Source organism: Glycine soja, chromosome 5 (genome assembly GCF_004193775.1).
Source record: "Glycine soja cultivar W05 chromosome 5, ASM419377v2, whole genome shotgun sequence".
NCBI lineage: Eukaryota > Viridiplantae > Streptophyta > Magnoliopsida > Fabales > Fabaceae > Glycine > Glycine soja.
Genome location: NC_041006.1, coordinates 36,216,004 through 36,231,390, shown reverse-complemented (window position 1 = coordinate 36,231,390; position 15,387 = coordinate 36,216,004). Strand labels below are relative to the sequence as shown.

The following is a 15,387-nucleotide window of genomic DNA, read 5'->3' as shown; positions in this document are numbered from 1 at the left end:
GGTAAATATGAAAAGAATAAAATTGTACATATATTTTACTGCTCATTTAAAATTTAAAAATAATAAAAGTCATAAAAACATTTCTTTTACTTACGATTTTCTAAATGTTTATCTACTTTTTGTTAAATAATCATAATTTACTTTATATATTATTATGTTTTTGTAATATATTTATAATATTATATATTAAATTTTCCCTTTAAAAAAATTAAATATATTATTATATTTTTATCCTAAAACAGTACGGATGGAAATCAAGTGATCCCTTGTTAATGGGTTAGAAGTAAATAAAAAAGATTCGTGAATTTAAAGTATCAATTTTTTTTTTGGAGGGATATCTTAAACTAAAAAAAATATTCACTCTTTCTTATTTTAAAAAATGACCCTACACAATTTTAAAATGACCCAATAAAAAAAGTATAATGCCAATCACTACATGACAGACGTGTCAGACTTGTATTTCGATCTCCATTCAAACTTAATTAGAAAGAAACAATGGCAAAGAACCCGGAAACTTGTATGAAAAGGTTGACAAATGACAATAAGCTTGCATAATGAACAAGGTTCGACTTCTTGAGACGTTATTTGTGAAAAGAATCTAAATATGTTGTTTCATGTTTAAGAAAGTTAATCTTATAACGTGAGTATAACTTGAAAAAGAAAATTCATAGTTTAAGCATAGTTGGTTTTAATGAATAATTTATAATATGTCATTTCCTAAACCATTTTATCTTCTCTTTAATTTTATGTGTTTTTTTTCCAAAAACATTATGCTACCACATTTTATTATAGAAAAGAGAAAAAAAAAAAGGTATGCTGTAAATTTATCTGTGCTTTGTAATTATTTATCTTTGACATGATCAAAAAATTATAAATTTGAGTACCTCACCTATACTCTATTTCGCCTCAACATTAATTAAAAAAAAATCAGTTTAACATATTCGAGATTTTATTTTTGGACAATTTTTCCTCACACCTCTTGAAGTTTTATTTATTTATTTATGTATTTATACCAGCCAACAAAGACAAATAATATATCAACTGGTACCAGAAGTACCAACAACTACCATGTAAAGAACATGCATGACAGCAGAGTCATAGTTACACACTAAGAAAGGAGCTTATAAACCTCCTATCTTAATTATAACTATACTCTGAAACCAAAAATAGAAGAATATAAAACATATAACTACTGTCTCCCTCCAAAAAAAAAACATGATGTATTCTTTCCCTCCCACCAAGACTCTACTATATATGTAAACTTATAAAAAATCAGCAGAGTATTTCCACACCACCAAATCAGATAATAACCAGACCCTGCAAACAGAAATTCCAATGATCCACATACATCAGAAATGAAGCATTTTGCAAGTGCTTAGTTCGTCCCTTGTAGACATGCGCTAGGATGTATTTTTATTACTATTAATTTGAAGTAGTTAATGGTGAGATTACTATTACCTTTTTGTGATAATGAATGTGTTTAAAAAAAAAAACAATTTGTCCATTTTTTGGGGTCATGGTAGGTTCATCCAAGCACACCTCTTGAAGTTTAAAATTTCACTCGGTATATCCTTTTGTTTTTTACCCCACACACACAAACTTTCCTCAATTTACATAATAACATAACAACATATGTATACCCTTCCCATTAACACAAACACCCCTTAATATTTTAAGCAGTTATATAGATAAAGAAAACTCAAAGTAATGTGAAAAAGAAAATAATACTAAGTGTATTTTATTGAATTTTAGAGGGCATGTATAATTTATCAGATTTTTTGCTTCCGAAATTTAAATGGAGGTACAAAAGTAAATCTGAGTACAGATAATTTTCAATTAATTCCTGACTCTAAACTCAAACTTGACCTGATAACACTAACTCGTAATAATATTTGAATAACACCTTACAAATTTAAATTAGTAGTATATATGATTTGATTCTTTTAAACCTACCTTTTAATTTCTAGAACAAAATATTATATAATTTGAATTAAAATATGTTTATTATAATATTTATTTGAAAAAAAGTGGACTAGGGGCAAGTTTCTTTACCCACGAATAATTTTGCAAGAAAAGAGAGCGGGGACGTGTTTCTCTTATCTTTCCTGGGACGAAAATATATATCCATTCTCCAATCTAACGAAAATGAGAACAAGTTTAGAATTGAATATTGATCTTGAATAGATAAAATGAACGGCAGAAAAGCAAAGTGCACTAGCGACTTCTAGGCAAATTAAAAAACGCAAAAAAAATAAATTGAAATGCATGAATAAAAAAAGTTTAATAGAGATGTATTATCGTAAAAAGTTTCTTTACATTTTAATATTAACATTAAAAATTATCATTAGTATAATTTTTAAAGTGATTATTATTATAAATGTTGGTAAAATAATTATGTGATATTTATGATTAAATGATAATGTAAAAAATTAAGACATGTATAATTTATTTATAAAAAATCATAAAAATATTTTTTTTTAGAGGAGTTGCATTACTCAACAATAAAGGATCTACGATTGAAGGGGTATGTAAATGAAAAGTTATAGATGGACACCATGTATGTAATGAACACTTAGCGAGAAAAACAATCAGTAAAAAAGTATAGATTTTATAAGTAATATGATTTAACATAAAGAGAGATAGAAAAAAAAAAAAAGAATTTGATAGGAGTTGAACTTATAGCTTGTGTCCCTTCTGATAATAGAGTTGACATAAATAGTAACGGCTTATATATTTTAAATAAGTTGTTTAGAGTTCAAATTTTAATTGATTTTTAAATATAAAATAAATTATGTTGAAAGAAAAATATTTATTTTATAGTTTTTTATTGTTAATTTCTTGTTAACTAATTTAATCAAATAGTAATTTAAAATGGTAAGATCAAGTATTGTTTTCACATAAATTTTGTTTGTATTTAAGATTATGTATATCCAATTTTTGTACAATTAATGAATAGATTTACTACGTGTAATTTGTAGCATGTTTGTAAATTGAAAACTATACTAATCTAAGCTATGATTGAGTAATAAAAACAAACACTGAGAGTGACGAAGGATCGTGAATGTAGTATTTGAATATGTTAGAGGTTTTCCCATCGAAACTACTCTTGATGTAATATAATTAATTTTTCTTTATTTAATATTATTTTAGTTCTCACCTACATCTATTAATGTATTCTAACCGAAATTCCTCACATGAGAGAGCTTAATCTCCCTAATTTCTTTCTTAATCCCTCAAGAACTAAAGTAGTTGTACCGCACAACTAATGGAGATGCATAAACAGGCTAAACAACCTCACACTATCCCTAGCAATGAAGCATTCAGGTGTTACTTCCAGTCTTAAGGATTAAAAATATTTTCCAATGCCTAACTTCTAAACATAGCATATATAAGGGTGATCAAACCAAATACATGTGAATAAGCACAAAAAGATACAACAAAAATTAGTAATGAAAGTCATTACATCAAAAGAGTTTGGTGAAAAGCTCCCTAACAATGAGTGATTTAACCTCTCATTATCATGAGAGACTTAACTATACAAAAGGGATGAAAATATGTGGAGGAATGGAAGGAAGATGAGTGGGGAGGTATTCAGTGGCTCTCAATGGTTGTCTTCTTCTTCGAGCTTTAGGTTTTTTGTTCTGCTCCCAATCAGAAGTCCCCTATTTCCTCCTATTCTTTCACTTGAAAAACCATTATGATATGAGATTTTCACGATTTCTGCATTAATCACGGCCGCGTGCTAAGCGTGAGTAAGTAGTTGGGCGCTAAGCGTGCAACACGCGCTAAGTGCATTTTCGGGTGACTTCAACTTCTCCAAGCAGCTTTTTCACGCTAAGCAGCTTTAGCGTGCTAGCTAAGCAAGCTGGTGCACTAAGCTAAATTCATCAGACTTCAACTTTTCTTCTAATCCCTCAATCCTACGAAACAACAAAAATCACCAAAACAATATAAGTCTAACAGTTTAGACATTTACTACATAAAAACTTAAAGGATTCTAAAATTTTAATGATTCACACAAAAAGAAGTAATAAAAGAGAAGAAAATTGATAATTCTTATATGTCTTAATTACAAAATATGCTTATGGACATCAATTATCACCTACGAAAATTAATTATCATTTTTAATAAAAATTATTTCGTATCAATGGTGAGAAAAAAAAAATTCGTTAGGTATATAAAAAATATGAATATTCATATATATATATATATATATATATATATATATATATATCATAGTGTTCGTAAATCTATTGGGGAAAAGAACATACGAACTACGAGTACGAGATGTCCAGATACACTTCTTAAGTAGTATGGTATGGTCACATGATTGTACGAAGTTACGGACCCGAGATTGTTCAAGTGTAGATCAGATTGTCTTCATCTTTTTCTTTTGACACGTAGAACTAGCTATGATTCGCTCTCCATCTTCATTATTGGACTCACCTCTTCTCTTTGAGGTTTCGCGAAGATATCTAACTATCAATAGGGCGGAGAAAAATAATACATAACAGAGTAAAATAAATTAAATAAAACAATACTTTTATAGCTAGCTATTTTATAATATAATGAAATATTTTTTTCATTCTATTGTTTGGCAAGTTAATGAGGTATAATTAGTTACCATGTAATATCTTCAACGCGGATACTTTCAATCCATTTAAGCAATCATGTTCCGTTGATACTCTTATAAGTTAAAAGTAACAAGCTAGCTGCAAGAGTAATTAAGTAGGTAGACGTGTTTGTAAAAAATGCAACGTAGAAATGATAATTATGTCTGAGTTTTTAATTTAAAAAGAATAGAATTGCGATTGAATACAAGTAAAAAGTAATATATACTATAATTTTATGAGTAGGGTTGGATGAAATGAGATGAAATTCATTTCATTATTTATCATTCTATTGCATTTTAAAAAAATCCAAATGATGATTAACTTGAAATTTTATTTCGCTTCGTTCTAATCAATCATAACATAATTTATGATTTCTCCCATTATTCTTTAAACTTTCTATGACGTAATTTTGAACTATTACGGTCTTGTTAAGTAGTGTCCTGCTAATTAAGGATAGTAGTTAATAAATATTAAATACGCCATATTAAAGATTTTAAATCACTTAACAAATTATGCATTAATTAGACGAGTTTCATTAATTTTTGACATAATAAATGCTATCTTTTACCAGAAAAACTTTGTACTTTTATTTCCTTAAATGATATATTTAGACTCTCCTTGATAGCAATCCTAACACTATTAGTACATAATTAATATTAAACTAGAGACGTAAAATTTATTCATTAAAAATTAATGTATGTATTATTAGTGCTTTATGACATAAAACGGAGTCACTTAATTCAACAATTTTCTTAATTTAATACCCTGAAATTATATTTAATAATAATACTTCCATTTCACCAGTAAAATACAATTTTGTTAATCATTGAGTGTTATTTTTAGAGGCCATATGTACAGACTCAATATCACTTGCATAAAAAAAAAACTCAATATCACTATCTAAACTAAAACCATCTAATGCCAATTGATATGCACATTTGACAGTATTATTGAGATTGATCAATTGTTAAGAAATTAGTATATATATATATATTGACATTTAATTAATGTTTCTACTGCATCTTACCTAATTTTTTATTTATCGATTTCTTAATCATTGTTCTCAAGGTAATTATTTGTAAAATCATTTTCTTATAATTATATGTAATTCAATTACTATTCATCTCCTAAAAATAGTTATTTAACAGATTTTTTTTTTTAAAAAAAAAGAACAGAGTTTAAGAAGATAATAAAGGAAATTGTTTTATGATACGAAGAATGTCTCCCACGAAAAGTACGAAAACATCAACTAACGGTTGATCCATGATTGAATCCACAATGAAAATATGTTTAGAGAATATATGAAAATCTGGTACTAGGACTGAAGGTAATGACATGATACTATGGGCATAAGTTGTGGCACCCCTTTACCCAAGTTTAATAAAATTTATTTTGCTGATAAAAATAATTTTAATTTACTTTTAAAATTTAATATACAATGTTACTCATACATTAAATTTTACATTTTAATTACGAGAAAGATTAGAATAAAAAGAAAAAAAATAGATATAAGTAGTGATGTGATGGAAAAAAATATAAATTATAAAAATTTATTATAAGTATATCCTTAGGTCCACTTTACGTGTAGCTAGGTCGCAGAAAATGCCTTCCCCACTTACAAAACGAAACTTTTGATTTCCTTAGGCGCGTCATTGTCATGGAGTTAGCAGTGTGTTAAACACACCAGAGGGTGATAGCAGGGAGAAAAAGACAGGTACAAGGGTTTTGATTTTGGAGTTTGCATTAGGGCTTTGATAAAGATGGTTTTGCTCTCACATTCATACAAATAATAATTTAACAAATCATAATATATAATATTCCCCTTTTATTATTATTATTGTAAGGTCTTGACACCATCTCTCGTGGCTATATAAATATATATGCGTGTACAAGACATACACGCAGCGAGCGAGCCACGAAAATATTCATCACACAGGGTTTTGGTTTATTATTCCAATTTTTGGTTTTCCCTTTTGTTGGATATTAGAGTGTGTAAGAAAGAGAAGAGAGAGAAATGGGAAGGGGAAGAGTGGAGTTGAAGAGAATTGAGAACAAGATCAACAGGCAAGTGACCTTTGCAAAACGAAGGAACGGGCTTTTGAAGAAAGCTTACGAGCTTTCCGTTCTTTGTGATGCCGAGGTTGCTCTCATCATCTTCTCCAATAGAGGAAAACTGTACGAGTTCTGCAGCAGTTCAAGGTATATATATATAGATATATATTCACCAAAATGTAAACAAATTACACACAAAAAAATAAAAATAAAACCCTCTTTCTTGTTATTTTTTCTTGCTTTTAAAGATCTTCAAATCTCTCTCTCCGTTTGATTTTTTATTTGCTGTTTGTTTTCAGACAGCTGGCGTTTCCCCCCCGCTTATCTTAGTTTTGTTTGAGAAAACACAAGAAAGAAAGAAAAGTGGGGTGTTTTTTTTTTCATTTTCCACTGTTGAGGTTTTTCCGTTTCCGTGAAATGTCTCGGCGTTTTTAGCAGGTTTGAGGGTTTCTGCAAACGCGTTGCTGTTAGATCTGCAACTGGAAACGCGTTAAACCCGAACAGACATACATAAAATAAATTAAGCAAGAGAGGATCACTGTTTTATTGTATCCACTCTATTTTTGTTCTTTTTTTCTCTGCCCTTGTTTCTCTTGTTTTTTTTGGATGAGTCTTGAGCTTTCTCTTTCTTTCCCATTTTTGGTGCTAAACCCAGCATTTGAGATTGCCGTTTTTCTGCTCCGTCAAACAGATCAGGTTCAAAAGCGTTTCCCAAAAGTAATTTTGGAGTCTCGGGTCAGGCCTCTTTTCGGTGTAATTAGGTGTTGTGTAAAAGAAGCATATAAATCAATTATTTTGTTCCATTTGGAGTTTTAGCACCTAGCCTGCTTTCGGTTTCAGTCTTCAAAAATCGCTCCAACAACGCCCCGTTTTTAAAGAAAATATTTTATTCATGTCTCATCCACATCTCTGGGGGCCTAGGGTTTTTTATTTTATTTTTTATTTTTAGATAGTTTTTTTCCCCCTCTTGCACCTCTCACCATCTATCGATCTCTGCAGTGTTCTATTTTTCTCCCATTTAAAATTTATTTTATGTTTTTGCCTTAGCTTGCGTGCTTTTCTATTTTGGTCAAGCCCTTCAATTACTTGCAGACACTTTGGGGTTTGTTTGTTTTCGATCCATAATCATGACCAAAGGTTTTCACTTGGAGTCAATCTTTTGCTTAATTAATTTCTCCATGTTACTACTGACAGAAGATTTTTTTTTTTCATTTTAACGTTTTTCATGATAGAGACATTTTGTTAAATCAGAGTGGACATTTTGTTAAATCAGCATCAAATTCATGTTTTTCAATCACCTCATTATTCCTATCTTGATACACAGCCAATTTCTTTTAATTGGTTTGGCATTTCAAATAATTAATTAGTTTGCTTCTTCCGAAGGTTCAATTCGTATATTTTCTTTGTGGAAGCAACACTCGGGTCCTTTCTGATCTGATTATTGTACCGAAAATTCTGTTAGTAACTTCGCATGTTCCGTCGTTTTTCTTCTGGGTCTATAAGGTGGCACTCCATGCAAATGATCTTACCTCACCTGCATTCAATAGGACACCAGTTTTCTTTTCTATAACTGATAATTGATTTGTAGTTGGCTCCTTTTGATGGTCTAATGTGATCACGTTTATCAACGAAACCAGTCTCATGTCTCGTTGTCAAATCCAATACTACCCATTTTGTACAATATTAACATTAGTAATAGGGAAATTGTATATATATAATTAGTTTATACAATTTCTTCTATAATACAGACTAAATAGAGATATAAGAAGAGAAGATAAGGAAAATTTTGAGATAAAATAATTGATTTACTAGAGAAAAAATATAGTATTATTATAAAAAAAATGTTGTGTAAACAATTTTATGTTTGAATGGAGAGAAAAAAAGAAGAAGAAAATAGAATTTAAAAATTTTTTTTTTTTTTCTTTTTGATTCAAAAATAAAAGCTTTAGAAAAAAAAACTTCAAAATTTTCTTATAATTTTTTTTTCTTCAGTTTTATTTTTTTTCCTCACATCTTGTTTTCTTTCTTCTCATCTAAATAGAGGATTGGTCCCTTAAATTCTGTCATCGGTGACCTTCTCTGGCCCTGGTCAAGAAATTCAGAGGTTGATGTCATATGATGTTTTTCGATAGTAGCCCTAAAACTAAAACATTACTTACTTGTCATAAGATCTTCCAATCCAGCTCGTTTACCAATTTTCTGCAACTCTTTGTTTTTCCTATATTTATGGAGCATTCCCATCCTCCAAATGGGGGTTTCTTCGTTTCTAACTTAAGTTGTTCCTGTTCTTTGCTTGGAAAAAATGTGTGCCCTTTTTCTTGTTGATGTTGGACTTAAAGCAAAATTGAAGTAAAAAGATATTTTAATAAATGGGATAATTTGTCCTTGAGCAATAATTTATTTTTGTAGAATGTACTTTTACTCAATTTATCTTGAATCATTTTGTAAGTACTAACCTGACATCTAACTTACAAAAATATTTTTTTTCTTTCTCAAAACGTGCAGCATGCTCAAAACGCTAGAGAGGTACCAGAAATGTAACTATGGTGCGCCTGAGGCTAATGTGTCTACACGGGAAGCCTTGGTAATGGTGAATAGTCCCATCTATCGTATTTAAATGCATTTTTTGCCCATTTAATTAATTTGCCTAATTTGATGGCTGATTTTTTTACCTCATCCATTTCTGTTTTTGCTTTACTTACAAGGGGATTGGGGTTCCTGGGCTGCTACTTTTACTATAATTATTCTTAAAGTGGGCTATAGCTGTTTTACGTTACGTTTAGCATTGTCAATATATGCTGTGTGTCGTGGTTGATCAGAGGTTTACATTGTTGATTACATAAACAACTGGCAAGTGCAGTAAAATCACACAGCTTGAAAAAAAATTTCATGGAGATAAAAAAAAATACTGAAATCGTAACGTTTTTTTTTTCTTTAGCAAACAAAAGTTATGCTGATTTTTGTTCATTGACTGATATAATTGAATTTGTTGTGCTGTTAAACGTTTAACTAATAACCTTGCGCAGCTACAAATTCTGAATCCAGGGATTTGAAAAAAAAGTATTTTTTTTAAATAAAGCTTAATATTGTTCATGCAAAGCTACTATCATAATATACAGTATATTCAATTTAGCTCATTGTACTATTTTTGAAAAAAAAAAAAGGTTCAAAATACAATGTGTTTGCTTTGACTTCTATTCTTATTTTCAGTTAATACACTCTTAATAATTATAAAAATATTAACTTGCTTATATAATCTTGTTTGATATTAGAGGTTTTGTCAAAACAACAAAAGTCAAGTGTTTCGTTTGACTTAATTCAAGTGTGCATTAATTAGTATGCGTTACTTTTGTAATTGTGGACAAAAGTATCTTAGAGAAACAGCACATATTGGTTTAATTTTGAAGTCCCTTTAGTCTTTTGTATCATGGAATTCATTTTTTAGGCACCCTAAACTTTGTTGTAGCTAGCTGTATCTGCATCTAAGACTTCATGCTCATATATAATTGATCCTACAGTGGACCATAGTTTTGGTAATGTTGTTACAAAGATACATGAACTTTAAGGACACCTTCATCCAAAATAAAATTAAGTCATTTGCCTTCAACTTGTTTTCTTTGTTAGGCTGTTTCAAATAAGTTTAAGATATTCATGATCAGTATAACTGCTCCAAATAGTTTCCCACACACAAGAACTTTTGACTGTATGTCATCTAGGCCCGTTTAGTACAATGGCTAGAAAGTATCCAGTGATTGAGGTGGGTATAGCGAACACAGAAATTGGAAGGATTTTCGGATCATCAAATTGGCAATGGAGCACCATACACTTACCTGGTTTTATACAGGAAATCAGGTTTCATAACGTACACGAAAGACTTAAGTTTTAATTTGATTACATAAATTTGATCTAGTTCCTAAATTTATGCAAAAGATGCCCATAAGGACTTTGTAGCAGACCCTTTATTATTATTTGAATTTTTTTTAAGTATTATTTGAAATCATTTTAGATTGTTGTCTGTACGTTTAGTGTTCAATATACTTTAGTGTGTTATTCTCAAATATAAAAATTGGATTCTCACCTTTAATAACATCAAATTCTTATTCTCTAATAACATTAAATTTTTTATAGGAATGATTTATCATTATTATAACATCTGCAAGTTATTATTTAATGATACATTACTAGATTTAGTTATTTAAGTATTGTGAAATTTATTATTTACTATTTTATTTTATTATATTTTTGAAATATTTAATTGATATGTTATTTATAATTATTTTATTATTATTTTTTATGTAAAGTGAATTCTTACGAGTTCAATTTATAAAATTTTCACGAATTTAAATTTATTTAAACTCTCGAGTTTAATAACCTTTTATTTATATATATATATATATATATATATATATATATATATATATATTCATGAATATCTCCATAGTGGATGACGGATGTAAATTTTTGTTCTTATAGTAACTTTTATTGTGTGAGCCTATAATTTTATTTGTCTGTACGATTGTGTGCCATTAGTATCATGTGCCAATAGTACTTCCTTCTGTCAGTTCTCCGATCTAAATGTGCTGAGCCGAATTTAATTTGTCTAGTTGTTTACAAAAATTGTATATCAAGGTCCATTTTGTGACACAACCCTTTAAGTTTTGCAGAATAAACATTGCTCTTGTAGTTTTGGTTCTTTCCTGCAAAAAATGTTTCATGAGCCATCTCTATTTTCTAATTAGAAAATTTCATAAATATATAAATCTAAACTAATTAGAATAATCAAGTTTGACTTTCCCTTCGATAAGTAAATTAATTTAAGCAATAATAGAGCTAAATTAGGAATTGAAAATGCTATTTGTTGCAATAAGAAATGCAAGTTTGATATATAACCGCATGCTCTGGTCTGAAGCCCTCAGCCCTTGACGCTTTGCTTATACTCTAGCCCAGTATATACTCAGTATATGTCCTTTTTGTAACAACAAAAAATGGCAGGGATTGAAGCTATGCGTGAATTTGGCCATCGATAACAAATGTACTGAAATATAGCTACTTGCAATCGAGGAAAAGTAGAAAAGCGAAATTTAATTTGAGGGTGAATTTAATTTGCCTTATGTTATTACTAGTATCTAATTTACGTGCCTTATTTTATTACTGATTGCTAATTAACGTAATTTAGTGTGTATGTTCATGAATTGTGTTTTAAACTTGTGTTTGCATGTTTACATATTCACGTCATCCCGTCATTATCATGTTTTTTTTTTCTTTTTTTGATTTTCATGTATAAGCATAATTTCATAAAAACTTTTTGGCTGAAATGCGCTAATATACTAGTACGTGTTTAAGCATACTTTTATTGGTTGCTAATATGCTTATAGTATTATTGTAACAAAACCCTATTTAACAATAACAATCATTTGCGACGTCAGTTGTTTAATTGAATCCATTAAATCTTTTGTTCTTATGGTTAATTTTCTCCTCAACTCGTGTGAAAGAATCATTCCTTAATTTTTGTGTATTCCATGCATGTTTTCTCTCTATTTTCTACTTAACTACTTATCAAACTTTAACACGTTGAATGTTTTTGGTATGCCTCAACCTAGAAAAAAGATAAATGAAGTAGAACATGGATTACTAAATGCGTTAGAGTAATGCCAATTAAAAAAAAAAATAGACGATAAAGCTCAGAATATGAATGCTAGCGTATATGTTTTATAAAAGCTTTTGTTATTATTGGCTATGGCTTATAAAAATATTTTTAGTAACTAAAATATGACTAAATTTAATTTCAATTATTCTTTTAGTTTTATATTAGTTTTAATTCTCATAAATTTATTTTTTTAGAAGTCTCTAAATGTCAGCATTGAGTAATATATGACTATTCACGTTAAGTTAAAGATGATTTTGAGATGACACATATTTGTAACGTGTTGGATGTATGTCACAATATCAATAAGTAATAATAATTTTTTTATAAAAATAAAATTTATAACGAATAAAATTAGTACTATTTAAAAATTAAAAAAACTAAATTTAACTATGTTTCAAAGACTATAAGCATATTTTATCCAACCCTTTACATAACTGAGAGGTTTGCAAGTAGAATATTGCTCGAATAGAAATGCTGTTGTCCGGACCAGGTCACTAAGGAAAGACATAAAAGGAATCGCTATATATGTTCCTTTAATTATATAGTTTTTTCCTTTAACTATATAGTTTGATTTTGCTACCACGACTATAGGAGTTAAGCAGTCAACAGGAGTACTTGAAGCTGAAGGCACGTTATGAGGCCCTACAACGGTCCCAGAGGTACGGATGCCCTATTGGGCCTTCTAATAATATGGCTCATAATTATTGGTTGATACTATATAGCATCGAAGAATTTTGTGTTGTATTTAACTTTTACCCTCTCAGGAACCTTATGGGAGAAGATCTTGGTCCTTTAAGCAGCAAAGAGCTCGAGTCTCTTGAAAGGCAGCTAGATTCGTCCTTGAAGCAAATAAGATCAACCAGGGTACTCAAGTTTCCAACTTTTCTTTTCCAATTTCCATATGAAATTGTAGATCTAGGAACATATTAAGAGCCCAATCTTGAAATATCCCTATGTCTATATGGTCAAGCCCATTTTGAGAGAGTTATTTAAGTCATGCTCTGAGTAATGTAAGAAATGGAAATACAAGTATTGGGGCACATTATTACCATTAAAATTGAAAGGGTAAAGTAACTAACAAGGAAATTGCTGTTTTTTAATTTCTCTATTGATTAATGAAGAGAAACTCTTGGTTACATAATTCTAAATATAGATATATCAATCTCAAAATGTGTAATTTCTAAGTACAAATGTAGTATATGTATTTAATTTTGTTAAGTTTGTTTCCTTAATTTACAGACCCAGTTCATGTTGGATCAGCTCTCTGATCTTCAACGTAAGGTATGTATGAAAACAATTTTACTTTCCTTTGCCACCGTTTACCATCTCATGCCATACCTCCGTTTGTTCTCCAATTGATACATGTCACTGGTGTAGGAACACTTGCTAAGTGAGGCTAACAGGTCTCTCAGACAAAGGGTAAGTTAGAAACTTAGAATTCATCAACCTATATATGTAAATATACATCATCCCACAAAGTATATAGCATATAATTAATACATTTTAAAATAGAATTAGGAATCATGCAAGACCAAAACATTGCTATAAGATACAACTGATATTGTGATATCGAAAATTGATGGGTATAAATGACTTTATCTGATTTGTAGCAGTTGGAAGGGTATCAAATAAATCCACTCCAACTGAATCCCGGAGTTGAAGAGATGGGATATGGCAGGCATCCAGCTCAAACTCATGGTGAAGCCCTCTTTCAACAAATGGAGTGTGAGCCAACGTTACAAATTGGGTATGCACTCATTGCTAATTGACTCAATCATTGATCACTTTACAGTTCACAATTGTTAATTACTCTTGTAAACTGTATCAAATGGTTAATTCACTAGTAAGGTAGATAATTGCATCAATGACAAATTTGGTTCACCAGTAAGGGAAATGCTTAGGAGTGCATCTTTGATGTATATAAATATGATTAGAATAGATGAGGGGTCATATGAGTTGGTTGATTTGATTAGCATAACTATAATGGTATTTAAAATTTTCATTTTTGGCCAAACTTTTTAAGATTTCAATTATTTTTTAATAATGATACTATTGTTCAAGTGCAGGTATCAGCCTGATCCAGTATCAGTGGTGACAGCAGGCCCAAGCATGAGCAATTACATGGCAGGATGGTTACCATAGTTTGCGTTTCCTGCATAAGATCCACTGCACCAGCACATTTGCCGTTCCAATTTTATTTGAAAACGAAAAAAAAAGAAGGAAGAAAATGGCTTTGGATGTAATGAAGCTGTAAGTGTCTGCCGTGTATGAAGTAGGAACAAAGTTAAGCAGTGTTGTTTGTGTGTGCTAGCTCTTTCATAAAACTGCACTTCTTTGCTTCGGTTACTGTTTCTTCCCTTTTAATAAGAGTATTGATAGACAAATTATAAACATCTACCTATTTTTTCATCCATTCCATTTTTTATCTTATTTCTTTCTTATTTATCAGTTATTTATTATATTTATTATTTTCTCAAGAAAAAAAATGCAAAATTCTTTCTACTCAAAATAGAATGCACCCTAATTGTCACTTAAGAGTTAGGATCTATGAAGCATCGATATCGACATGAACACCGAACACGACACGGTCATCTGTAATGTTCAAAATATAAAACATAATACGGGTGTTGTGTCGGATACTGACATGAACGCGTGTCGGACACCGAACACGATAAGGAATTGAAGTGTCCGTACTTCATAGATTAGGATGATATAAATATTAATATACGAATGAATTACCTGCTTTAATTTTTATTCAGCAAACTGCGTACCTGTTAATGATCTATTAACATTTCTTTTTCCTTTCTATTCTTCTCTTTACTTATCATATCTTATAGATACTTATGTGGTTTAGGATCCCTGCAGTTTAGAAAAAAACTGAAAGTTTCTGCAGTTGCATCCAACAGATGCTTATAGCGTTAAATATATATTTTATATTATAATTTTATGAAAGGAATATTTTTTTATGGCTCAGAATCTCAGATCCCGTGCAGTTCTTTATGCAACTGTAGAGGATCGTGATTCATCCTTATGCACCGAAGGCATTAAATTTGAATGTTTAAAATAATTTTTTAT

The 15,387-nt window shown here is 29.8% G+C and overlaps 1 protein-coding gene across 5 annotated transcripts; it reads left to right on the top strand.

Annotated features, from left to right (window-relative positions):
• Nucleotides 1-6,198: 6,198 nt before the first annotated feature.
• On the top strand, nt 6,199-14,725 carry LOC114412843 (MADS-box transcription factor 1). 5 transcript variants are annotated; one of them, XM_028376924.1, is made up of 9 exons: nt 6,199-6,327; nt 6,601-6,812; nt 9,171-9,255; nt 12,904-12,971; nt 13,077-13,176; nt 13,552-13,593; nt 13,690-13,731; nt 13,923-14,059; nt 14,379-14,725. In XM_028376924.1, exons 2-9 carry the CDS (start codon nt 6,628-6,630, stop codon nt 14,452-14,454), a joined length of 735 nt encoding a protein of 244 aa, XP_028232725.1. In that variant the 5' UTR covers nt 6,199-6,327; nt 6,601-6,627; the 3' UTR covers nt 14,455-14,725. The 5 variants fall into 5 exon arrangements, with proteins under 5 accessions (XP_028232725.1, XP_028232726.1, XP_028232724.1 ...); XM_028376925.1 differs by lacking the exon at nt 6,199-6,327 and having other exon boundaries at nt 6,352-6,812; nt 13,926-14,059; XM_028376923.1 differs by lacking the exon at nt 6,199-6,327 and having other exon boundaries at nt 6,352-6,812.
• The last annotated feature ends 662 nt before the right edge of the window (nt 14,726-15,387 follow it).

Excerpts from the sequence above, each read along its gene's own strand:
- LOC114412843 (XM_028376924.1), top strand. The coding sequence starts at position 6,628 with ATGGGAAGGGGAAGAGTGGAGTTGAAGAGAATTGAGAACAAGATCAAC. Across the intron at positions 9,256-12,903 it reads CACGGGAAGCCTTGGTAATG|GAGTTAAGCAGTCAACAGGA; the intron begins GTGAATAGTCCC and ends CCACGACTATAG. Across the intron at positions 14,060-14,378 it reads GAGCCAACGTTACAAATTGG|GTATCAGCCTGATCCAGTAT; the intron begins GTATGCACTCAT and ends GTTCAAGTGCAG.